The 27,605-nt window shown below is 39.1% G+C and overlaps 1 protein-coding gene across 2 annotated transcripts; it reads right to left on the reverse strand.

The window, feature by feature from the left end:
- Positions 1–1,499: 1,499 nt before the first annotated feature.
- LOC107539517 (C4b-binding protein alpha chain) lies at positions 1,500–25,456 on the reverse strand. 2 transcript variants are annotated; one of them, XM_016216015.2, is made up of 11 exons: positions 25,190–25,456; positions 24,039–24,224; positions 23,094–23,193; positions 18,298–18,383; positions 17,932–18,126; positions 16,245–16,427; positions 12,115–12,315; positions 7,022–7,210; positions 3,408–3,575; positions 2,205–2,380; positions 1,500–1,673 (listed from the first exon to the last, which is right to left on the reverse strand). In XM_016216015.2, exons 1-11 carry the CDS (start codon positions 25,368–25,370, stop codon positions 1,500–1,502), a joined length of 1,839 nt encoding a protein of 612 aa, XP_016071501.2. In that variant the 5' UTR covers positions 25,371–25,456. The 2 variants fall into 2 exon arrangements, with proteins under 2 accessions (XP_016071501.2, XP_087684437.1); XM_087828311.1 differs by having other exon boundaries at positions 23,094–23,189; positions 24,035–24,224.
- Positions 25,457–27,605: the final 2,149 nt, after the last annotated feature.

Consider the following 27,605-nt stretch of genomic DNA (forward strand, 5'->3'; position numbering starts at 1 on the left):
ACAAGCCCCACAGTGCCACTGGCTACTTGTGTCTCTGTGCCTGATGGTGATCCTAGTCCCCAGGAGCCTGTGCAGCTCGGCCACAGTGGGGTCGGATGTGCTTGGGGGTCAATGCTGCCACAGCAAGTCTCCACCAATGAGAAGAGCAAGTTGGTGGTTAATATCCAGGTCCTCGTCCTTGAAAGGACAACTCAGTTGTGTTCCACCTGCTCTCAGAAGGCAGTCAGCATGATTGAGCTTTTGGTGGCACCAGCAGTGACCTCCTAATAATGCCCCCTCTTTAGGCTGGTGTCCCTTCTTTGTCTTACTTTCCACTCGGGCAGGGAGGTTTATGGAACCAACGCCCAAGGAAATTAGTGACACACAAATTCTTGTCTCAGGGTAAACCCAGAGTAGACATCAATCAAAAGGAATTCCTAGTAGGAGCAGATAATGGCTTTTAAGATCATAAATAGAAACCCTGCATTTTAAGCAGGTTTCTCTAACAGTTCAAGCCCCTCTGTGATATCTGTGATTCAGTGACACCCTGCTATGCACCTTAGCCTCACTGCAGTATATTCGGAGTAATTAAACAAAAAAAAGCCAATATTCCCCATAGAATTCTGTATACAAAGGAAAGATGAGACTACCAGAGAATCTGAGATATGAATGAGAGAGAGATTTCAGAAGAAGCAAAGTTGGAAAAAGTAGTGAATGGAAAGAATAGTTTCCAAAATACCCTGAGATATAAAAGTCACTGGTATGGGGTACTCCTCATGTGTGGGATAGTTGCTCAAGGCTTTTTAGTTTTCTGTTAAAGAAAATGAGGACCAGATCAGATGGAAGACTTGGGGATACACATGTGGCTGCCACGAGGGCTTCACATTCATCAGCCTTTCAGAGTTTGTTCTCTGAGGCTGAAATAAGTGGGTCAGACACAACATAAACACCCTTCACGTAAGACAAAAGTCAAGAGGCAGCCTTAGCGAGTCAGAGACCATGCGCATGGGCATTTAGAAAGGGGTATGACTTCCTTCAAATAGGAGAGAGTGGACAAGGCTTTGGGGGGGGGGGGTGATATTTAATTTAAAGACTGAGGACCTGAGTGATTTGCACATGTGGAACTATGGAGTGAAGGCAATCCAGGGAAATGGAACTGATGTGAACCCAAGCCCGTATGCAAGACCCACTCAATAAAATAAATGTAGCAACTTTGCTTAAATGAATTTTTAGGTTTGTTTGTGGACCTCATTTCACAGAGTCCTAATGACCACAAAGACAGAATTATGTTTGATAAGTAAATTTTTAATGGAAAAAATGTGCACTTTGTGTTTAAAAAAGCGAAAATGTGAGCTACACGATTATCAAAAATTCTATAATCTCAAAGCACTAGCAAAAAAAAAAAAAGGCAAATTATCCTTTCTAGATATTTATTACAATGAAGTGTGGTGGCTAAATGAAAGTGACCCATATTGAATGGAAGGGAGGAAGGCACCTTTGTCTCTCTCTTCTAGGAAAAACTACAGTTTCAACTCCAGAGCGGATTTCTTCTCCTTGTCTCTCTGTAGTTCCAGGAGTTCAATTTCCAAAGACAATTTATATATCTCCATGGCCATTTTCACATCTTCTGGTCTTGGGAGACACTGCATAAGTTTTTTGCCTGCTTTAACTTGCTCACAGCCTTCAGGGAACTCCTAAAAGACATACAGTGGTGAGTGTGGGTGAGAGGCTTCTCCCCAGAGCCTGACAGTGCAGGACTAGAAGATCAGGTCCAAGTCCAACCCCAGGAGTGATGGGAGAGCAGGAAAACCAGGAAACACCTCAGGCCCCACCATAGTCTTCCCCAGAGCAATTTAGATCTGTTCTGAGACAGCTTCCCAGAAGGTCTCTGTGGGGACAGAGGCTATTTTGGCTAACCATCCAGAAATGGGACACACTGTATTATATAGTCTAGGAAAGGAAACTTAGGAGTCAATACTCTCAGGTCTCTGAGAAACTCCACTCCTTAAGGGACTCAGTTTTTCCTGCTCTCAAGTCAGAGTAGGAAAACTTGCCATCCTAACTGACCAGAGAGCTTCAAGGGAAAACAAGAGAGTTCTTTTGAGTGACTCAGAAATGAGCCCTGGCAAGTCAGATCTCACCTTTGGTGGCTGCAACAGTACTTTGGCGTGACGCCATTTTTAGGGTTTGATAGCACAGGAACTTCCTTGAATTGTTCTACTTACCCACTCACACTTGGGCACCTCTGGGTACCAGGCACTGTTCCCTAAGCAGGCGATACTTTGGGGACCGACCACACCGTAGCCAGAATTACACTGGATGGTGACATTTTCAGATTCAACAAACAGATCCTTGTCTTTTAACAGCTTTCCATGTTCTATCTCTGGTTTCGGACACACAGCTACAATGAAAGCACAGTTAAGCAATCTGTAAATCTAAGCAAAAAGACATGAGAATAGGCTAAGATTATTGAAACAAACTACATGTAGGTGATGCTAATTGTTGTATCTTTTTTTTTATTTTGATAGCGGTAATATTAGTTCATGTGTTTATTGAGCATTGGCTCATATCAGTCTTCGGGGCTAAACATTTTATGTGATTATCTCATTTAAATCTCATTCTTCTCTGTGAAGCGAGCACTGTTATCGTTACCATTTATATAGGAAACAATGAGATACAGAGAGGTTAAGAAACTTGTTCAAGACATAACATCTTTAAATAACATGACCAGGTACAAGAAAGGCACATGACCCCAGACTCTCAGCTGTCAAAGCAAGAATCCCTCATATTGTGATCCCTACAAAACATTAGGGATAATATTTTCCCTCTTGTCTAGTATCCTCCTGTATGCGATGGAGACAGTGGTGACAAATAATTCCTGGAGTTGTTGATGGCAAAGTGATATTAAACCTGTGTGCATGCAAAAATCAGACCCGATCTTACTCTTCCTGTCCAGACAACAGGTTGCAAACTGGGACTCCCACACCACACGCCTGCGGCATTGGCAGGTGGAGCCCCGCACAACATGAGGCCCTGATGGAAATACTTGTCGATCCCTGGTGTTTGGAATTAGCCCCTGAGAGCCTACATTTGTGCCAGAGCCAGTTTCCATGAAAATTTTGCTATGGGCCACAGCTGCACTCAGAGAAAATGTACCACCTGTAGACTATTGCCAGAGATACCTGAGAAAGTGGGACTAGGGGCTGCCTCGAGGAGGCTGAATTTTGTAACTGGGAGAAAGAAGGAGGAGAGATTAATGTTTCTGCATGCACCTTGTACCTTTTTGCTTTGGGTACAATTCGAATATAGTAATTATTGAAAATAAATAAATAAAATCAAGTGTTTTTGTTCTGCCTCACGTTGGAAAGAAACTTTATTCTCAATCCCTTCATGACAGTTCCACCCTCTTAGCCATGGGCTGGAGTTACCTTTGCACTGAGGGGCTGGACCTGACCAGTGTGAAGAACTGCAGGTGAGTGTGCGCTTTCCAACCAGAGCGTATCCTTCGTCACATTCATATTTCACCTCCACAGTTTGAAACAACCCTGAAACTTTTGTATGATGTCCGTTGTCAATGGTAGGAGGATAACTGCAACCTTGGTGGTAAGGCATAAAGTGAGAGAGCTTGAGCTTATGGAACAGAAGAAACAGCACATCCCAGAATCTGTGTGGTTTGTAGGAGGCTTTGCCCTGTCCTGACATATTCTCTGCCCACAGGATCACTTAGCCAAACCCAGTACCTGTGCTGCCCTCCTGTAAGCCTCATGGCATCCTATTAGACCACATGGTGGTCATTTCCATCATCTTTGAAAGTATAATCTGCAAAACAAAATTAGTAGTTGGTCCAATCTCCATATTGGGTTGTTGACCTCCATTCATATCCAAGAAGGCCAAGTAGAAACCATTGATCTGACCCAGACCCCTCCCTCTTGAAGCAAAGAAAGTAAATTTAAAATATATATCATATTAACCAATGTCACTCCAATAAATTTACTTTAAAATACATACATATATGTGTAAGGGGGAAGGGAGGAATTAATGCCACTCTTAAAGAACTAAAGATGCAGAAGTGGTCATTCCCATCATATCTCCATTTATTTCCCCTGTCTGTCTATTACAAAAATTAGAATTCTGAACAATTACAGTAGACTATTGAAAACTCAACATTTTAGCCCTTATTGCAGCCGCTGTATCAGATGTGGTATCTTTGCTAGAGCAGATTAATATGTCTTCAGACAAATGAGGCCACTGATTTAGTAAAGACTTTCTTTCCCATCCTATCAGAAAAGAAGATCAGAAACAGTCCACATACACATGGAAGGGTCAAGATCATACATTTGCAGTTTTAGCCCTGGGCTATGAAAACTCACCCTCCTCTCTCATAATAGAGTCTGAAGTTATGAGCATCTGGACATTAATCCAGTATATCAATGGCATCATGTTAATTCTACTAAATTGTTAGAGGTCCATGGCTCAGGGCATGCTAGGCTATCCCATCTAAACTAGTGTCAGATTATTGTAAATTGTAAATCCCACCACAAAAGAAGAAATCACAACGCCTAGCAGGCCTTTACAGATTCTAGAGGCAGCATATTCCATACTTGGGGATACTATTCCAGCCCATATGCTAGGTGACACAAAAGATTATCAGGTTTGAATGGGGCCCAAGTTAGGAGAGGGCTCTGTGGCAAGTCTAGTCAGCAGTGAAATCATCCCTGTTGCTTGGCCCTAGGACCCTGCAGAGCCTAGTGTACTGAGGTGGCTATAGTAGGAAAAGATGCAAATGTCAATGGGATAATCACACCATAGACCCTTGAAATACTGAAGCAAGGCCATGCACTGCAGCAGAGAACTATGTACTTTTTGAAATATAATTCCTGGCATGTTACCTAATCTTGATAGATACAGCTCTTGACCATGGGTCATTAAGTAACTATGCAGCCAGAATCACACATCATGAGCTGGGTCTGTCAGACCCATCAAGTAATAAGGTCAGACAGGCAACAATCCATTATAAGATGGAAGTGGAGCGCCTGGGATTGAGCCTGAGCAAGACCAGATGGCACAAGCAAGTTGCACAAACAAGGAGCCCACATCTTGCTTGTTCCCATCCACTGTTGCACTAGTTCCTCTTCCCTGGCTCACACTTATGGCTATAGGGGGTATCCATTACTAGCAAATGACCCAGCAGAGGAAAGCCTGACCCTAGTTCAGAGATGCATATTTTTGGTATATGTATGCAAGCTAAATTGGATGGAAGCTTCATTAGAGCCCAATCAGGGTGGTCTCAAAAGTCAGTAGTAAGGGGAAATATTTCTGATAGGCAGAGCTTTCGGTGGTACATCTGGTCATTCTATTTTTTGAAAAAGGGGTAGACTTAATTGTGGTTTCTGGCCTGGAGTGAATGGCTTGTCTGTCAGAGCCCTTAAGGACAAAGATTGGAAGACCGGGTAAAAGGAGATCTGGAGTAGAAGCAAGTGACTGGACATATGGGAGTGGCCAGGAAGTGTCAAGTTTTTATTTTGTGTGTTAACTAACACCAGCCAAGCACCCCCAATTAAAGAGGCATTAAACAACTGGGTAAAAATTTAATGTCACAGCAAGTTGAAGTCAGCCACCCTCTCTCATTGGCCCCAGCAGGACTGTCACAAGAGAAAAGGGACAAAGTGGCCATGGTGGCATGGATGAAGGACAAGCATAGACCCAACAGCATGGACTCCTACTTACCAAGGCTGATTAGCAATTGCTGTCACTGAATACCCAACCTGCCAGCAACAGTGCTAAGTCCCTGATATGATACCATCCCTTGAAACAACCCAAAGGCCACTTGGTAGTAAGATAAGTGCATTGGATCCCCTTCCACCTGGAAGGGACATCTTTTTATTCTGACAAAAATAGACAGCTACTCTAGGTACGGGGCTTGCCTTTCCTGTCTGAAAGACTTCGGTCAGCACTGTCATCTGAAGGATTACAGAGTGTTTAAACAATTGACATAGGATCCCACTATGTGCCAATCACGGCAAAAGAGGTGTGGTATTGGGACGCAGCCATGAAATGTACTACATAAATTATAGTTGTGTCACTCAGAACTTGCAGACCTGTTAGAACATTGGAATGGTCTGTTAAAGCTGAAGTGCCAGTTGAGAAACAATACTCTACAATCATGGGACTTTTCGGTATTACTTACAATATCTTCCAGAACACAGTATTCACGTTAAATCAAAGATTGACCTTTATATGGCACTGTGTCCCCAATAAAAAAAATAAAATCCCTGAGCCCAGAAACCAAAAGATGTAAGCATAAGTAGCCTCATTTACATTCACCCTAAGTGAACTTGTGGAGAAAATGGGCTTCAAATCCCTGAGCTCTGTGATCTGCAGATAGAAAAGCCTTAGTAGGCAAAGTGGAAACACTTCAACCAGGGGAGATAAGATTCCAGTTGATTTCTAAACTGAAACTGATGCCTGGTCACTTTGAAGCTCCTTTGAACTCCTTTTCTTCACAAGGCAAGAAATTCAGGTAGTGGTAACTGTTTCTGATCATCGATAGATAGGGTTATGGGAAAACAATGGGAGAAGGAAGAATTGCATTTAGCACTTACGAGCTCTTGGTGGGTGAGAGGTAGGTATTTACACTGAGAGATAGTCTGAAGAAGGGCTTAGAGGCAACAGAAGAAAGGAAGCAGGTTTGGAAAAGCAGATTCAAATAGATTTGGGAGTCTTGTTTTTCAGGTTAAAGAATATGCACCAGAAAGAATGGAAGAGAAAAGAATAAATACCAAAAAACAGAATGCAGTTTAGTGGCCTAATTTCACTGATTCAGAAAAGGAGACCAGGAAGCTCAAGAAAATGGGAACAACCATTGGGAGGAAAAAGGGAGAAAACTGGACAGGAGACAGTGCTATTAAACAAATGTATCCACTCCAAGAAATCATTCAGAGTATACAAATTCCTTTTACCTAATTTGAAACCGTCCCTTAATAATCTCCATTACTTAGATATGAAGAAACTTCTCAAATAACATAATTCCATATGCTCTTACTCTCATCACATGTTGGTGTTTCAGGACTCCAGGTGCCATCTCCTTGGCATGAAGCTTCAGCGTAACGTTTCTCATTACATGAATATGAAATCGAGTCGCCGTAGAAATAGTCACAGCCATTGGGCAAACGACTTTTTCTCTGATGGAGGATTTTGCCGTTCTTCAGCTCTGGTACTGGGCAACATACCTCTAAAAATAAAAAGTGAGGCTAATGCTTAGTAAATCACCAGAAGGAGGCTCCTATGGCTAATAATCTCATTTCTACCTTTGGAAGAGCTCACCATGGAAGAGAGATTGGGGAAACAGACAAGGGTACCCGAGACATGTTAAGTCCTCATTCCCTGTCCCTGATTTGCTAAAGTAGTTCAACCCCAGTCATTTCCTTCCAATGAAATAATTTTCAGGAACCTCCAAAATGGGAAGTTATATTAAACCTGGATGAAAATGTAAATTTTCAAAATTATTCAAGAGCAATGACAAATAATATTTATTTTCTTATGGCTTCATTAGGATTACATCATTATTAAGCTTCCTAATAATTTATACTTCCCGAGGTGCAGAGGAAGAATGTTCTCAAAAGTTTATATCAGCTTCCAGTCAAGATGGTACTCACCGCCTCCCACAACCATATCAAAATTGCAACTAAACTACAGAACCACCATGATTCAGAACCACCTGAAATCTGACTGAATACAGGGAATTAAAGAAGAAGCCACATGGGAGGAAGGATGGAGGTGTGGTCCTACATCCACGTGTGACAGATAAAAATCAGTTGGGACATCTCAGCTGTGGAGGTACCCCCTGTGGAGCAAGGGATCCCAGTTCCAACTAGGCACCCCAGCCCAGGTTTTCAGTGCCAGGAAGAGAATTCTCCATAACTTCTGGCAGTAAAAACCAGCAGGAATTGAGGCTAAGTAAGGCAAAAGCTGCTGGAGAACCAGGCAGTTCCTCTTAAAAAGCCCATGCACATATTTACTTGGACTCACTCCCTCTGAGCTCCAACACTGGGGAAGCACCTCAAAAGGCACAAGAGACATACAAGGAGGATGGTATCAGGGAAAGAGCTGGGTGACAGCTTTCTCCCAAACAAAAGTGCTGGCAGAAGCCATTATTCCTTTGATGAGCCTTCCCTACACACAGCCAGCAGGTGGATGCCATATCTGAGACTCCATCAACTTGGCTCACACTGTTTTCCTCACCCAAGTGATTCCCTTCGACCCCACCCAACTTTTGGGCCTAAACAAACTGTTTCAACTGGCTTTTCAAAATGAATTGCCTGTTTTAGCTCATGCTTCAGATTTTCCTAATTTCTCAGAAAAGGAGGATCTGGCCTCAACATGTCCCATACCTCTCACTAAATGGTGCCAGTTCTGGCACTAGCAATAGCTGGCCTTAGTTTATAGCTTGGCCTTGCCTGGGCACCTCTTAAGCCCAGCACAGATTGATTTGTGTCTCATGCTGGGTGACCCCAGGCAGAGCACAGGCTGTAGCTGCATAGGTCTGCACTTACCTGAAGGCCCCAGAAGCAGCACACCCAGTGGACAGCTTCAGGCCACATCCAACTACCTCCACAAATGACACAGTCAAGAGGCAGACTCAGTGGGCACCAGAGCCCTGAAGTAAGTCCTGCTCTGTGGGGTGGGCCCCTGCACAGCTCATTCTCCACAGTAGTTAGAGGTCATTGGTTGGTGGTCATAGCCAGTCCTTGCAGCTGATCAGCCTAAGGGTAAATCCTTCCCATTGATGTGCCAACAGCAATCAAGTTTCAACTACAAGAAGAGGGTATACACAGCCCACATGGGGGCAAACCTCAAGTGCTCAGGGTCATCTGTGAGGCTGTACTATTGGACCCCACAGATCACTTACTACATAAGGCCACTCTACCAAGCCTGCAAGACGTAGCAGCTCTACCTAACACATAGAAATGAACACAGAGAGCCTGCCAAAATGAGGAGACAAAGAAACATATCCCAAATGAAAGAATAGAACAAAACTCCAGAAAAAGAACTACACAGGATGGAGATAAGCAATCTACTAGATGCAGAGTTCAAAACACTGGTTATAAGGATGCTCAATGAACTTAGTGAAAGAGTAGATGAGCTTAGTGAGAACTTCAACAAAGAGATAGGAAACATAAAATTGGAGATAAAAAACATAAAAAAGAACCAGTCAGAATGAAGAATACATTCATAAAATGAAGAGTACATTACAGGGAATCAACAGTGGAGTAGATGAAGCAGAGGATCAAATCAGAGGTTGGAAAGATAAGGAATCAGAAAACACCCAATCAAAACAACAAAAAGAAAAAAGAATCCAAATAAATGAGGATAGTATAAGGAGCCTCTGGGACAACTTCAAGTGTACCAACATTTGCATTATGGGGATGCCAGAAGGAGAAGAGAGAGAGCAAGAAAAAAATAATGACAGAAAACTTCCCTAACTTGGTGAAGGAAATAGACATACAAGTCCAGGAAGCACAGAGAGTCCCAAACAAGATGAACCCAAAGAGGCCCACATTATAATTAAAATGCCAGAAGTAAAAGACAAAGAGAGAATCCTAAAAGCAGTAAGAAAAAAGCAATTAGTTACCTACAAGGGAGCTCCCATAAAACTGTCAGCTGATTTCTCAACAAAAAATTTGCAGGCCAGAAGGAATTGGCAAGAAATATTCAAAGTGATGAGAAGCAAGGACTTACAACCAAGACTACTCTACCCAGCAAGGCTATCATTTAAAATTGAAGGACAGGTAGAGCTTCCCAGACAAGAAAAAAACTAAAGGAGTTCTCCACAACAAAACAGTATTATATGAAATGTTAAAGGGCCTTGTTTAAGAAGAAAAAATATATCAAAAATATCAGCAACAAAATGGCAATAAATACATATCTATTAATAATTGAATCTAAAAAACAAAATGAACAAACAGAAGAGAAACAGAGTCATAGATACAGAGAACATTTTGACAGTTGCCATATGGGAAGGGGGTTGTGGGAATGGTTGAAAAAGGTAAAGGGATTGAGAAGTACAAATTGGTTGTTACAAAATAGTCATGGGGGTGTAAAGCACAGCATAGGGAATAGAGTCAATAATATTCTAATAACCATGCATGGTGTCAGACGGGTACAAGATTTATGAGAATGATATCAGGATGATTACTAAGTTATATAATGTCTAACCACTGGAGTGTACACCAGAAACTAATATAATAATGTATGTCAACTCTATTTGAAAATTTCTTTAAAAATTTAAAATAATACATTCCTTAAAATAAAAAATAAAAAGTTTATATCCACCTGACAGTGAATGCATGGGAATAAACTTAAATATTGCTATGGCAAAAGTTTTTCTTCTCATGCCAACTTTAAGAAAAATAGCCATTCAGATTCTTTTATTTTTAATGCAATAAGAGCTGATATAGGGATATAATTTTTTATTCATTAGTAGAAATATTTTCAGATAGAACTTGGTATTGTTTGATGAAAGAGAAAATATCAGAGGAGAATAAAATACTCTATTTTCCATATCGGGAGCTCGACCAGCACTACAATGTGGTCTTGAAGTCATATTTGAGTACTCTCAGCACTCATTTGTTTATGAATTAAAATAAAAATGCCTAATAGTCATATGGCTTTTAAATTGTAACAATATTTATGTAATGCTTCACATTGTAGAAAATGCTTTTTAAGAAATATGTTCTTATTGATTTTAGAGAGAGAGAAAAGGAGAGGGAGAGAGAGAAAAAACCATGGATGAGAGAGAAACATTGATCAGCTTTCTTCTGCACAACCCCTACTGGGGATCCAGCTTGCAACCCGGGCATGTGCCCTGACCAGGAGTGGAAGTGACGACCTTTTGGTCCATTAGATGATGCTCAACCAACTGAGCCACACCAATGAGGGCTGTAGAAAACACTTTTAAATATTCAATTCATGAATCCAAATTCACATTTAATCAGATTTCATGATAAATACCATTTCACTTTGCCTTTTAAATGGTTAAAGATATTCTTTATTAAATAATCATACTGATAAGAGTATATTAAATAAAATAAATATAATTTCAAAGTCGTTTTTAAACATGTATAAACATTCATTTACATAAAAAATTAACATCTTAATTACATGTTATTATTTTTTATTCTTTAAAGAAGATCCTCAAAGGCTCATATGAATCAATACTTTGTATGTAAGTTGTGGCAATAATTTTTGTTAAATATATTTTTAATTCAGTAATTTTGTTAAAACCTTTTATTCAATTTCCCCAAAATGAGCCTGAATAACTGCAATTAAACTGTAAGTCCTAATATGAAATGAGTAATCTTTCAATAGGTTGATCTAAACTACCATTTTTCATTATTTATGCATTTCACATTTTTCAAATTCCAATCTGTAGAATAAAGTTTCCTGTATTCTTTGTCTCAGTGTCTTCACCTCTAAAATGGGAAGGTTTTGATAGATGTGGTGAAGAAAGCATTTTCTCCCTCTGTTGTCAATTCCACTGAGGATCATAAAATTTCTTCTACTTGTGTTTCAGCCCCTCACTCCTCTCAGAAAATGAAGAGACATCTTCTACTAGTGAGACTGGAGAAAGTCTCCTTTCTCCCTTACTGAGGCAAGAATGAGGGGTCAGGGTCTATCCGCTGCAGGCATTTGTAAGATCCAGTTCTTTCAGCTCACAGTCCCATGCTCAAGAGAGATGAGACACAGGCCACCTTGCAGCTGGTTAAGTTCATGACTCTTTCATAGACTTCCTGCTACCAAGCACCCCAAAATCTACATTCAGATTAAAAGGGCTAATGGATGTCTGACTTTGGCAATAGTTAAACTGTATTCTCCATTCTACTCTTATCAGTAATGAAGCTAACACTTAATTAGAATCATGTTTGACTTCTGAACTGGGATAAGGAAAGGTTATTATTTCTTGGCCCCTCAAACTCCAAGCTCTTTATGGTCTCGTCTGGCAATAACAGTCATTTTGTTGAATTAATATAATTATAAATTCATCTTGAGTAATGCAATTACTTTCACTTAAGGTAGAAAATCCTAGAATATGCTGGACATTTAATATAGTAAAATATTTTTAAAACAGACACTCACCCTCACATTCTGTATGTGGGGTCCACAGCAAGTTTCTCTGACAAGTCACAGTCGTAGGCTTATTTCCAGTGGTTTTATAACCAGGATGACAGCTGTACTTCAACACAGTCCCGACTTCATACATTCTGTCTTTTGTTGGTCTGCGGTAGCCATGTGGTTCCCAGGAAGCATGTAGGATTTCTGGTAAGCCAGTACAACTATCTGTTCATAAAAGAAGAGCAAAGGTAAAGGACACTGTTACTAGGGTTGCGACATGATCAATGAGCCTGTCCTACCAAAGGGTGTCATGTGTTCATTCAGCCATTAACCAGCCTGCCAAGGCTGATGAATGAGCCACACACAAAACACACATAGACGTGTGCCCAAATAGACATGTACACAACACCAGAGAGGGTCTTACTAAACATAATACCAAGTGGTTTCTATATGTCGTGCCAACTATCTAAAATGTTAATTCTCCTTCCTCCTCATTGTACTTCAGAAAATTTAGTTTCTGAATTGAAGCATTAGGCTTGCTGGGTAGGTGTGATTGGAAAACTGTCCTAGGTAAATCTAAGTTTCTTATTTCCTGACTTATTTATTGGGAAAAATAAACAAGCCATTCCCCTCATCCAGATGACACCAGGAGTACATTCATTAAGGGCTGATCAAGAGCAAAAATGCTCCAACCACCTTTTGAGAGTGGACCTTGTGTCTTGTCTTCTTTACTCTTTCCTGATACTACTGGTTCATATCATATGGAAATATCATGCAAACATCAGCTGAGTTGGATGTTTGTTACGTTTTCTCTTCAGACATTTTAAATGATATATAGGGTAAGGTTCTTTTCTAACAGTTTTATTGAGATACAAGTCATATAAACATAAAATTCACCCATTTAAAATATACAATCCAATGGGCAACCACCCCACTATCCAACTTTAGGATATTTTTATCAACCCCAAAAGGAACTCTGTATTCATTAGCAGTCCCTCCCTATTCCCATATCCCCCCAGGCCCTGGGAGGCACTAATTTACTTCCTCTATCTATGGATTTGCCTATTCTGGACTTTTCAAATAAGTGGAATCATGTAATATGTGGGGGTTTTTTTGTAACTGACTCAGCATAATGTTTTCAAGTTTCCTCTATTTTATAGCATATATCAGTACTTCATTTATTTCCATTGCCAAATGTTATTCCATTGTGTGAATATAGCACTTTTTGTTTATCTATTTTTGAGCTGACAGGCATTTGGGTGTTTGGCTATTATAAACAATGTTGCTGTGAACATTAAACATAAAATTTTTGTGTGTGGACATCTGTTACAATTTAAAAACCATATGAATATTGGGCATTTTTATTTTAATTCATAAGCAAATGAGTGCTGAGAGTATTCGAGTATGACTGCAAGACCACATTGTAGTGCTGGTCAAGCTCCTGATATGGAAAATAGAGCATTTTATTCTCCTCCGATGTTTTCTCTTTCATCAAACAATATCAAGTTCTATCTGAAAATATTTCTACTAATGAATAAAAAATTATATCTCTATATCAGCTCTTATTGCATTAAAAATAAAAGAATCTGAATGGCTATTTCTCTTAAATTTGGCATGAGGAAGAAAAACCTTTGCCATAGCAATATTTAAGTTTATTCTCATGCATTCACTGTCAGGTGGATATAAACTCTTTTTTTAGGAATCTATTATTTTAATTTTTAAAAAAATTTTTCAGATAGAGTTGACAGACGTTATTATATTAGTGTACACACCAGATACTAAAGGAACTTCCACAGGCTGAAAGCAAGTGACACTAGTTAGTCATTTGTATCTTCGAACATATTTATAATAACTGCTTTGAACTTCTTTTTTGCTAAGTCCAACATGTGGGCCTCCTCAAAGGCAATTTTCATCATCATCTTTTTTTTTTTTTTCCTTTGGATGGGTCACTCTTTCCTGTTTCTATGCATTTCTGATAATTTTTTGTTGAAAACTGAATATGTTAGATAATATATTGTAGCAACTTAGGATATTGATTCCTCTTCCCCATCTCCAAGGCCTGTTATTATTATTGTCTCCTTATTTGTTCATTGACTTGACTATACTAGTGCATTTAAGTTTATTTTCCCCAAATTTATAGAGCAATCTATAATGGTGCTCCCAAGAGAGCACGGCCTACCAGTAGTGACAACTGGTTTTCGTTTGTCTCTTTCTTACTAAGCTTTTGGCTGGTCTGCCTCTATTGGTATTACAGACAGCTGTTAGCCTCCACTAATTGTTAGCTGATGGCTGTGTTGTTTTTGACAACTTCCTTGGGGCATAAATTGTTTCACAGTCAGGTCCAATTAAAGTCAGATCCCTTGGCAGGGGCAAGGCATTGACGCACTTTGAGGCTTGCTCCAAATCTCCTTTGCGCTATGGATCAGGAGTTGGAGGAACATGAGAAACTCATTCCTTACCAGATGCCCATCGCAACCTTTCCTACAGTGTAGGAGCTGTGGCAGGAGAGAGGGAGAGGAGGTAGGAACTGGTACTGTCACCCAGCTATGTCCATCAGCAAGTATAGATATTCCATAGCCCAGAGCCAAGGAGAATGAGATCTGCCAGTGTTCACAAATCTTCCCAGGATAGTTCTTCTACTTTAGGAAGCTGGGGAAGATGGGAGATGACACTTGGCTGCCAAAACCACTGCAAGGCAGGAAAGGGCACCTGAATTCATTACCAGATTCTCACCTTGGATTCTCCCTCTGTAAAGAAGGTCAGGGTGGTGGAACAGATACTAATGTCTGGCTGCTGCCACCTGAAGCATGGAGCTTTGGAAAATGCTATCACAAGATGTTCACTGTAAGCCAAATCCACTCTGAATAGCTGTTCTACCCCAGGAAGTTGGGGAAGATGGGAATTGCCATTTATGAGCCAACTGCAAACAGTTCTCCCACAAGACTTTTGGGGACTGGGTACATATCCTAGCTCTAATGTAATGGTCTCCCACTGTTTGTTCCAAGTCTCCATAGATTTTGTTAGATTAATGCTTATTAATTTATTGTAATTCTTTTGATTAATCTTCAAAGATCTTAAATGGTTATCTTTGCTAATTATGGCCACTTAATAGATCGGAGAGAGGTTTTCCCAAGCTCTTTTCACCGCTATTCCTGAAGTCCCCACTGTAAGGTTCTTGGCATTTAATAAGGGTAAAAGTAAGATCATAAGGTATAAGTGACTTCCTCCCATTTCTAGTTGTATGACCTTGGGCAAGTCACTTAACCTTGGTAAACAGGCTCCTCATTTATAAAATGAGTATAATAATAGTGTCACAATTCTTGGGAAGATTCATTGAGTAAATTCTTGTTGTATACCTAGACTAGTGCCAAGTTATCATTACTACTATTTATATTATTTTTTAATTTTTCAAGTACAGTTCACATTCAGTATTATTCTTTATTAGGTTCATGTATAAAACATAATGGTTAGACAATCATATACTTTATAAAGTAGTTCCCCTGATATTTCAAGCACATACCAGGCCCAACACATAGCTATTACAATATTACTGACTATATTCCTGATGCTGTAATTCGCACCCCTGTGACCATTCTGTGACTACCAATTTGTATTTCTCAATCCCTCATCTTTTTCACCCGGCCCTCCAACCCCCATTCCCTCTGACAACCATTCGTCTGTTCTCTGTACCTATGGGTCTGTTTCTATTTTGTTTATTTACTTTGTTCTTTAGCTTCCACAGATAAGTAAAATCATATGGTATATTTTCCCTCAGGACACTTTATTATTATCTTTCAAAACAATTATCATAATATAATGATTTTGTCAGAACAAGAGAATTTTCTATTAACTGCAAAAAAATCATTGAAATAAATGTTTTGACCCACAATGTCTCCAGTGCTAACGTCTCCCCTTAGGGAGTGTGCACCCTGCACAGCTGCACGTGGCAGTTATTTTGTGATGTTATATGATCTTGCTCAGTGTTCTATAATCAGCCTTTTGTCCAACAAGAAAAAAAATAAAGAAAATAATAAATCTAAATTTAAATTTTTACTGTGATTCAAGTGGGCTTAAGCATACGAATAAGCCCCCACCAATATTTCTGGGTATCTTTAGATGCCAAACATTGAAATTCTTTTATGGTTCGTACTTACTGATCTCACATACGGGAAGAGGAGGGCTCCAGTTGCCTTCTGCTTCACAATGGCTTGAACTGCTGCCTTTGAGGATAAAACCTTTATTGCACTCAAATTGAACAGGGTTTTTGTAACTGTAGGTGGATCTAAATCCAAAGATTACCTTTCCATCTTTAACATCTGGCTGAGGACAGATGATTTCTAAAGAATTGCAAGAAAAGACAAGTGGATTATAAAAGAGAAATGTCAATAAGGATATCACTGCTATTGCTAATCCAATTCCAAGTATAACACAAAAACCTGATATTGTGCATATCAAGTAAATACAAGGAAAACATTTAAAAAAGCATATATACATATAATCTCAACTTTTAAAAGCCTCAGTAAAATGCAGTCTGTGGATAACTCCAACTTCCTCATTTTTCTCAAGAAAAACTAGCCGTATATAACCCTAGAAGAAACACATTCTCAAAGTCCCCCAAAACTCCCCTTATAATGTCCTACCTTCCTGGATGATTTTGGTGGTGGGTCAGTGGCCAATGGTAAGTATACGATGTTCATGAAGATGAGGCAGCCAAGGCCTCAGAGATCTGCACCCTCACAAGCAAAGAACAAGCTCTCCCCACGCCCAGCAGTCAGTCAAGTCCTGCCACCTTAGTTCCTCTACAACCCCTCAACTTCTTTCCAGGCCCACTGCCATGGTTACAGTTGAAGCCACTTTCACTTCTTGGCTGGGTGGTACCTACGGGTTAAGTTTTGTCCTGCTTCAAATTGTCAGCCGTTCTGCAGCCAGGTACCTTTCTAAAATGCAGCACATTAAATCCCCTGGTGAAAGCCTTTTGATGTTTCTCTACCACCTTCTTCCTGAACTCTTGAGAGAAACACACAAGGCCCTTCATAACCTGACCCTGCTAACTTTCCAGCCTCAGTATCTGTCATCCCCACCTCCTGCAGAACAAACTCCAGGCATTTAGAACTGTATCATCCTCTCATCCCCTGATCTGAGTGTGTCCTGTGAGGAGTCAGAATAGTAAGTGATGATATGTAGGCACTGAGTAGCGAAGGGAGATTAGCAAACCAGCAATACCACAATATATCCTTCAGCTCAATTACTGCTTGCTTTGCCCTGTTGACCTTCTGGTGCTTAGTAGGTTTATCTTGCCCTATAGGCATATGTGGTTGATATTACAAGTGCTGGCCAAAATTTCCTGAACAGACAAAAGATAACATTCTCAAATTCCCTCAGGGTAGGTAGGGTCTACACAGCACTAGTTTTGGACTAAAGGCTGCAATGTAAAGCGACATGTGGTTACTACCAAGCCAAAGCTCGAAGAAGCCAGATCACACTTTGCTCCTCTTTCTCCCTCTACTGAAGACATTGTGAAAATGCCTTTTACTATGGAGGTGCCACAAGATCAACCTGGGATGCTGAGCTTGTTGCTAAACTAATACCTAGAGAGTCTCCAGGACATGCAGTAGACTGAGCGTGAGTGAGAATCAACTTCTCCTTCGCAAAGCCAATGAGCTCTTGGCTCTGTTTGTTACTGTATAATGCTAGGGGTTGACCAAATAAATCACTTTCATCATTGCAATAAGCAGTTTGTCTTTTAATCATTTCATTTCCCCCAGCCAACTGACCTTCCTCACCCCTTTCAACAAAAGAGAGACATTCAAAGGAGGATTCGACAATTCCACTGCAACTTACTTTTACAAGTAGGAGGGTTGGGACTCCAGACGCCTTTTGTTTTATTTTCCACTGTGCAGTAAATGGAAGCTTTGCCTAACATGGAGAAGGTGGGGTCACAGCTGTAAGTGACAGAAGAACCATATGGGTAGGATTCTTCACTGCCAGCATTGTGCTTCCCATTGACGATGTCTGGAGGGGGCTTGCACTGGGCGACTGGGGTGAGTAAGTGAGGAAGAGAAAACAATCAGGGAAGGCATCTTTCCAAATCTCACTTCCAGGATGCAAAGTCTCACGGAGGGCACAAAAAGCAGCAAACATGCACGGGAGGTTCATTACCTAACTTAGCATAAGTTTATAGTCAAATCAGAAAAAGTCTTTACTTACTTACACATTGTGGGAAAGAATTACTCCAGCCAACTGATCTATCTTGGATCTCACAATAACTAGTGGTTGGGCCAATTAAGATATATCTGAATAAAATAGGATAAAAGATTTTAATGGAATTGTTTCTACCCTACATTAAATTACATAAAAGCATCTGAACAAATAGAATTGCTACTCAATATTAAAATCGAAGAAATAAGGTTTTTTCAGATAACACTTCCCATGGAGCCCCTCAGTGAGTAAAATTTCACTACAGCAATGAGATGCGTGTTTGTTCATTTGTTCTTTAGTTCTGCAGTTTATTACTGATCATCAACTAGATATCAGTCATCCAGAGTTCAAGAAGAACAATATAGGGCAAAAAACCTCCTTTGAATGTGTTATGCAGTTTGGATGAGAGTAGCAGCTAGATTACCGGCTCTAAACTCTACTGGTTTACAGTTTCCTTTTGATTTCCAGACTCTTGCCCTTTCCCATACACCATAAACTCTCTGTTCACAATCCCCACTTTTATGCTTTTGACGGTTTCTAAGCTTTCTGCCTTTTATACATTATGGTAACAGAAAAAAACAAATCGTTAGCATGATTTCAAATTTTTCAAGGAATTACCTACAATATGATTGAACCCTAACGTAAATGCTACGCTCAACAATTTCAGAGCCCCCAGAGTTTATTTAACAATAGCTTAAAGAAAATAAATCTTTTTTTAAAGAAAAGTAATCTTTCCATAAGATAAAATACAGTGAGAATTAAACACATCTTTATTTTGAAATATCTTTAAAATGCCCTTTTTTTCTAACCTAGCCAGGAGAACAAGTGAAAAGTACTGTTTCTGGTAATTCCAATAGGAACACATCCATGTTCCAACAGCACCATAGCACTGAATCTTTTCCCTTTCCTTCTTAGCAGCTCTTCGCAAGAAGGGAGCTAGGATAAACAGGAGAAAATCAAACAAAATGAAATGGTGACAATAACAAAAAAGAATAGAGGAAAAAATGTAAGACATAGATAACAAGCAGAGGAGAATGAACGTGCACTTAACTGGACAACCCGAAGAAGGGACACAGAAAAAAATAGAACAGCGATTTTAAATGTGTTTCAAGTAAACATTACAAAAGTAGAATAATACCTTAATCTACATTTTAAAATTGTGTATCACATAGCAACAAAAATGAAACAAAGTGGTTTGGATCAAAACAACTAAGAGTAGGATTATTAGGTGTCAAAGGTAAAGAATAATATCTCCGGGCAGCCAAAGAAAGACCAAGTCACGTTTAAGAATGAGAATTCCAGGTGGGCACCAGGGTTCTCTACACCTACATCGGCTAAAGAAGGCTATGCAGCCATATCTATAAGACAGTCGAGAAAAGAAATTATGAACCAAGGGCTTTATATCCAGCCATGCTATCGCTTAAGTACCAAGGCCTCAGATAGTACTGAACCTGCAAGCACTTAATTATTAATTTCCACTCGGAGCTTTTCTTTTAGGAAACCAGCAGAAGGCAAACTATAGTCAGCCACACTGTGACAAGGGAAATTGCAGCAAAAGCAACTCCTTTGTTGCCACATCTGCAAGAGTTGGGAGTGAGATCAAGTTACAGGCATCTATGACTATTTAACAGTAATGTTCAATATGAACCTAAGATAACACAAGTGACATAAATTTACTGGTAGAAAAGACAGAGCAGGGTGGGTTCAGGGAGGGAGAACACAGTGTAAGGTTACTGTTGCTCATAACAAGAAATACAATTTTTTTGACATTAAGAAAACTTCTATTAAACTATAAAATACATAGAACATGAATAAATCCTGAGTGCACAGCTCAGTATATTTTCACCAGATAAACACACTCCTATAATCAGCCAGACAAACAAAACCTTCCCAGCATCCCAGAAGCCCCCTTTTGTCCCTTACTGGTGTCTAATCATCCCCAAAGGTGGTTACTCTTCTGACTTCTAACAGGATAAACCAATTTTGCCTGTGTTTGGCTTCGTTTGTTCAGCATTTGTTTGTGAGATGTATCCGTGTTGTACATGTAGCAATATCATGTACATTGCCACTGCCCTATTGTATTCTAATGTATAGCCACAGTGTACTTTAATCCACTCTAATGTTTTTGGCTTGGGGCTGTTATAAAGAATGCTGCTATGCATATTTTTGTAAATGTCTCTTGTTAGCAAACTCATTTCTGTTGAGTATGTAGTTAGAAATTGTTCAGCTTTGGTAAATATCTCGAAACAGTTTGCTAAAGTGGTTGTACGAATTTATACTCCTACAAGTAGCTTACGAGAGAAAACAGGGAACAAATTTAAACTGCCTAAAGATAAAGGGGAATAATGATATTACATCAATGTAAATGTATAAAGGTAACCACTAGAACCAAATTAATAATATATATATACACACACATAAAAGCAGTGAGAATACATAATGGAAGAAAAGATCCATTTAAAATGGCAAAAATGAAATATCTAGGTAAAAACGCTTCAAGAAATGCAAAATCTATGTGAAGAAAACTTTGAAACACTAAAAAAAAATGACAAAAAGACTACAATGAATGGAGCAGAATATGTCACCCCAAAATGTACCACTTTGGCACAAAGGTTATTTAGAGCTAAAGGCACTTAGCTCTAGCTTATTTAGATTATTTAGAGCTAAAGGTTAGGGAAGGGCTCCCTAACCTCCTCTTTTCTTCCTGAAAGCAGATCAAACTCCTATGTGAAAGATGCTTCCCTGTACCCGGAGGAAAAGGCCACCGTTATTACCAGAGATGGGGAGCTGAGTAAGAGAGAAATCTGTACCAACAGGTCTTATTTAAAATAACCCAAATAAATGAATGAATAAATAAATAAATAACCTTTATCTTCCTTTAGCCTCCTCATATATTTTAGTTACTTTTCCACAATTACTGTTTTTCATTCAATCTAATATATAACCACTTAGGCCTAATCACTTTGGGGGTCTTCATTTCCTGTGAAGGCTCCCACGTACATGTAAAAATAAAACCTGTACGCTTTTCTCCTGTCGTCTTATGTCAACTCAGTTCTCAAGATCAATCAGAGATTCTAAGAGGCAGAGGTAAATTTTCCTAAAATTAAGTTAAAAACTAACCCAACACTGATATTAAAATATGCTTAATTCTAAAGTTCATCGAGAAAAATAAAAACAAGCATTGTCAGAAAAATTCTGAGGGGGGGGAAAGTGGTAAGTAGGACTATCCACATTGGCTATTAAAACATATAAAGCCTCCATACGGAGACGCCTGTAGAGTGCACATGTGAACATATAGGCAAAGGATGGCACTCAACAGGGAGTCCAGAAATAGGCCCGATACTTACGGGAAATTAACGTAATACCAAAAACGCTCTCAAATCATTGGCTTGAAGATGGACTTTTTAATAAATGATGTTGGAATACAGAAAAGCCTTTGGGAAAATATATAGTAGGAGATGTACCTCATGTCCTGCACACAATATACTGACTCCAAATCGATCAAAGCTTTAAACATTAAAAAGAATGAAAACCCAAAAGCAGCATAAACCTAGGCAAATACTTTACAATCTTGTACCGGGGGTGGCTTTTTAAATCAAGATCTAAAGCCCAGAAGCCATTTTTAAAAAGGAAACGGATACATTTGACAACGTAAAGATAATTTCTCTTTGAGAAGAAAAAAACATACCAATAACCAAGTCAAGCAAAACGTAATACACTTCGGGGGAAAAGCTGCCTTTCGTATCAAAAACAAGGTCCATGGGTTCATGGGGGGGGGGGGAGGCGAGAGTAGGTTTACAGTTGTTTGTGTGGTAAATAATACAATAATTAATAAATAATAATACAAGAATAAAGTGCATTTTGACTCACAGCTGTAAATCTACTTTTGCCCCACCTGTGTGTGTGTGTGTGTGTGTGTTAAGAATAATTAGGAGTTAAAAATAAAAAGTTAAGTCAAGAGAAAAAAGTGGGCAAAGGACATGCCAAATAGTTTACAAATAAATACAAACATCTCTTAAACATATACAAATATGCTCAACTTCACTCATAGTAAGAGAAATATACATTGAGACTATAGTGAGATTTTATTTTTACCTCTTAAATTGGAAAAATTTCAAAAGATTGACAGGTCTTCAAAAGTTTGACAACACTCTTAGTTGGAAAGTTTATGGACAGACAGACATTAGCATACTCTGCAAAACCATGTAACCCCAAGGCAGAGCAACTTGCAATATCTTTCAAATTTTCTAATATATGCATTTTTTGACCCAGAAATCCCACTGTGGGAATTTACCTTACAGATATAACTACATATGTACAAAATTATATATGTACAAGGTAAAGTCATCAGAGCCCTGTTCAGAATAGCAAAGGATTAAAAATACCCATGGATCCATCAAATACATTATTAATACATGATATATCCAGCAATAAAAATTTTATGCAGTTGTAAAAACATATCAGCAAGGAACCTTTCTATGCACAAGAATAGAAATATCGCCTGTATATATTGATAAAGAAAAGTAAGCCCGATTTAAAAATTAAGTTTGTGATTGAGAAGGTACAAAATAAAAATATGTACTAACTTCTTAGCTTGTATTTGTAAAAGTAAACACTAGAAAGACGCATTAAAAAAATGAATAAAAATAAATCCTTGTTTAAGGACAGGAGGAATGGGTGGTTGGTGATAGAGTAAAAGCAAAGATTCTGTGTATACCTTTTTACATTATTTTCACTTCGGAATTATATAAACACAAAAGCTATTAATTTCTTAAAGTGTTGTTTCAAGACGGCCTCACACTCACCCTTCTAAACAGTTGAATTCTATGTGTGATCCGAAAGAGTAATCTGTCGTAATGATCACTTGCCCGTTGCGTAACTCTCCTGGGTTGCTGCATTGTCTCCCTGAGAGAAAAGTTAAAATGAGAATTAGTGATTTCAAGGTCTCACTGATATGACATTACGAAAGAAGACTGATGGGTTAGCTTTCACCTCTCTTTCCAGAAAGACCAGAGGTTCAGATCCAAACTTATTTCTGATCCCGACTCACTGAATTTTTACTTTGGAGGAAAAATAAATTTTTTTCTGATACATTTTACCAATAGAGAAAAATGTCCAGTTAAGTCACTATGCTCATGGACCTATGGTCCAGGATTGAACACACTGAGCAGGGAGCTATGCTGTGTTCTATGTCAGCGGCCTGTACTTGGCTCTTAAGTCACTCAAAAATGCATGTCCTTGGCCACAAAAAGCACAAAGAAAAAAAAGAGATTGTACACCCTTACTACTGGAAAAACATCACAGAATATACTCAGCGGAGAGGGGATCACAGCACCTTTTTCCAAACTCAGCAAATATTTTGGGTGAGATTTCTTTGAAAACTGCATTGCCACTTTCTAGCCATATAACTTTTTATAATTTTGTGAAGAGTGAATCTGGTTTTCAATATTTTAAAATTGAATTTGTAGTTAACTTCTGAAAGGAGTGCTTGCTGAATTACCTTGTAAAAAACAGACTTAAATTTTCAGTTGCAACTAGGCAGCTCCTAATTTTTCTGTCTTACTTATTTGTTTGTTGGCTTACTTATGTTCTTCACAAAGTGGCAACGTGTATACCAAAATCAGTCGCTGACAAACTGGGTGGTTTCTTAGTGAACAAAAGTTCTCATTTGCATTCAGAAAGCTTCGTTCCTGAGACAACTTTGCAAAAAAGGAAAAAGCACAAATAAGAAAATAAATGTTCATACTTACTGATACAGAAGGTGGTGTAGTCCCATGTGCCTCCTACCTTGCAGGTAAGAACCTGATTTCTTGAACCGGTCCTACTATAGCCAGGGCGGCATCTGTAGCTCAGGGTAGCTCCAGTTGTGTAGCTTGTTTCATTCGTCTCACTTATTGGAGAAGCAAACTCTAAATAGGGTGGGGGGCCACAACGCCCTGGACACCAAAATGACAAAGAGCACCGAAAGTTACAGCTTGGGACTCAGCATCTTAGTGTTTTCATCACTATGATTTTTAGAGCAGGAACCATTCTTTCTCCTCTAATCAAGAAAAATAATAACTCCTTTTATCTCTATTGTTCAATGAATCCAGTGACTGATCAGTAATACATGTTTATTGATAAATGATCATGACAAAAGGCAAAAATTTTTCAGCCTTTCTCTATTATGTATAAGATAATTTATTTTAAAAGGATGACAGACATGGTTTCATCAGCCTATCAGATTTTCCATCTCTGCTGACTCAGATGCATCTGTGCCAAGTCAAAAGTCCCTACAACTTCCCTCAACAGAAACATAGTATTTCATTTAAAATAACTGTATATAACATTGGTTGCCTCGGGGAAGGGAAACTGGGTGGCTGGGAGATGAATTGGAATGACATTTTTGTTTGTATTTTTTTGTGCCTTTAGGATTTTGAAAGCTATGGAGAAAGAAACGTGAAGCCCTCGAAATATAAAAATCTTAATCCTGTTTTTTTAGCAAGAATCAAATGCAGAACTGATTTACCTTTTCCGAGTCCTGGTAGTATACATTTCCCCCCTCTATTCTGGATAAACCCACTGGCAGTGAAAACCGTTCTGTCAAGCTGATACATAATATAGATTTGTCTCAAATCATGGGTGGGAGACAGATTGAGAAATTTCTGAAGAAGAAATCTAGCAAGAAGTGTCTAGAAAACTGCCTCTTTCATGGGTAAAGCAAATCCCCCTGAATTCCAAGTAACTCCAAATCCCCTTAAATTCCAAATTTCAAATAAATCCAGATTCCTGATCAAACAAAGCTTTGGTTGCTGAAGATGGATTTCTGCTAAAAGCTTAATCATCTCTTTGTTAGTCTTAAAAGTGAACAAGTGGATGACCTTGAATGCTGATTGCCAATCTAAACTTGTCTAATACTCACCAAGAACAGTAGCCAAGAGAGCGGCCATCAAGGTCATTTGGAACAGAGTTGGATCAGAGGCTCTCAGCCTAGGGAAGGGCCAGGCTGTCATTTTCCTCTTTCGATCAAAGGTCCCATTCAGAGCTCTTGGAGGGTGCGTTACCTGAGGTTTCTCCAACATTTTTCTGCTGAAAGAACTCATCTTAGTAAACGCTCATTGAATCCTTACTTGTTATAAAGCACTAGGATTAATGGTATGGGATCTATGTCTTCAAGAAAATACAGCCTAGTGGAAGAAATGACATGCACAACTCTTACAACACAAAACAGTGTTAGCTTCGGGGGTGAAAATGGGGTGGGGGGGCTCTATTGAGAAGACAGATTAATTCCAAGTGGAGAGAGAGGAGGTGGCTGTAGCTGAGTCAGGTGTGCTTTAAAGGTTACAGAATGGGTGGATGCAGGGCAGACTGGGGGAACAGTAGATAATATTTCAGTGTGGCTGGAAAATAGCGTCTGACATAGGGAGATGGTCTTAAGGAAGGTGCAACTTACAGATGTGTCTGAAAGGGATATAAAGGCCAAGTTTAGGAATTTATGGATGCTACTCTTTGGGGAATAAAGAGCCTTCTTTGTTTTTGTTTTTGGCTTGTTTGTCTTAAAGCTAAGGAGTGACATCTTTGTGCTTTAAGATCACTATAGCACATGTGTACTTGACGGCATGAGAGATTGAACTAAGAGAAGAAACAGGGAGGCTGACTGAGGGGGCCATGGAGGTGGAAGAGGGTATATGGGGAATAAATAGTGATGAAAAATAATAATAAAATAAAATAAAGAGGGAAAATTTAAAAATAAAATAACTTTTTAAAATGACATTACAAAAACAAAAAGACTATTACAATTGACCAGGTGAGCGACGGAGATGATCTGACCAAGGACATGGCGGAGGATTTGGAGAAGAGGGAAAACACGTAAAACCAAACAAAAAGGCAGTAAAGTGATGAGACAGAGAAAAGGAGTTGGACCACTATATATAGTTTTGGGAGTTCCTCATGACAACTGTCAACTAAGACAATAAACTGTCAGTCAATTTGCAGTTTTGAAAAAATGGTTCTCTATCTATCTATCTATCTATCTATCTATCTATCTATCTATCTATCTATCTATAGAAGTAGACATAGATATAGATGATGATATAGAGATAAAGACAGAGAGAGAGAGAGAGAGATATCTATATATGTAGATATATAGAGATATATAAAGAAATGTACTTTCATTATTTAAACTATTTAAAGACTTATTTAAAGCAAAATCATGAAGGATAGTTTTGTCTTCACCACCACCTCCTTTCCCTTAGGAGAAAAACAATATATCTTAAATTTGCACTAAAAATAGTCCTGCCCACCCAGTGTGGCTCAGTGGTTGAGCGTCAACCCATGAACCTGGAGGTCACGGTTTGATTCCCTGTTGAGGCATATGCCTAGGTTGTGGGCTCAATCCCCAGCAGGGGGCCTGCAGGGGGCCCCCCGATCAATGACTCTCTCATCAGTGATGTTTCTGTTTCTCTCTCTCCCCCTTCCTCTCTCTGAAATCAATAAAACATATATAAAAACGTATATTTTTAAAACAGCCCTTTTCCTTAAAGGAATATATGAACTTCACTCTCAATGAAGTGTGGAATTTTTTTGAATAGTCATTTTTTTAATTAAATTTATTGGTGTGACATTGGTTAATAATATTATATAGGTTTTGAGGGTACATGTCAATGATACATGATCTGTACATTGCTCTGTGTGCCCACCACCCAAAGTCAAATCATCGTCCATCACCAGAAATGTTGAATTTTATCTTTTATTCTGATACCTCTGTTAGATCCAGATGAGTCTACACTCCCATGTGTCTCTAATTTATATTAAGCACATCTTCATTTAGGTGAAGGGAATCACCTCAGTATTTCCCTTAAAGATATTTCTGTCCCACACTATAGGGGGGTAATTTATAGTGGCCCATCATACTTTGTGGAGGGGCCTAACTTCATTGAGTAATGACCCATAGTATCTTATCTTTCCAAATTCAATTCTGATGAAGCTATTCCTCCACCAGTTAGTTGTGGGCAAATCCACCTCATCCATGCACATCCTATCCCATGAACTCTATGCATGGCTGGTGGGACAATTCTATCCCCAAAATAAGTTCAATCAAATGAGCAATTTAACAAATTATTTTCTTACTAAAAGTGTGTTTACAGAATTTGTATTGAATGAATTGAGGTGTTTTCAAGAGGTTGGGAGGAGCCAGAACCCAGGTTTTGGCTTTACGCACCTCCTCTTTGTGTGTTTCCCCCTCTGTTTTCCTAGCTCATCCCTTCCATTCGCAACTCTCTCCTCCTTCTGCCCCAGCAATCTGATGAGGCTGCAAAGAGTTGATGTTGAGGAAAGTT

The sequence above is a fragment of the Miniopterus natalensis genome, chromosome 19, assembly GCF_054644295.1.
Source record: "Miniopterus natalensis isolate mMinNat1 chromosome 19, mMinNat1.hap1, whole genome shotgun sequence".
Classification (NCBI taxonomy): domain Eukaryota; kingdom Metazoa; phylum Chordata; class Mammalia; order Chiroptera; family Miniopteridae; genus Miniopterus; species Miniopterus natalensis.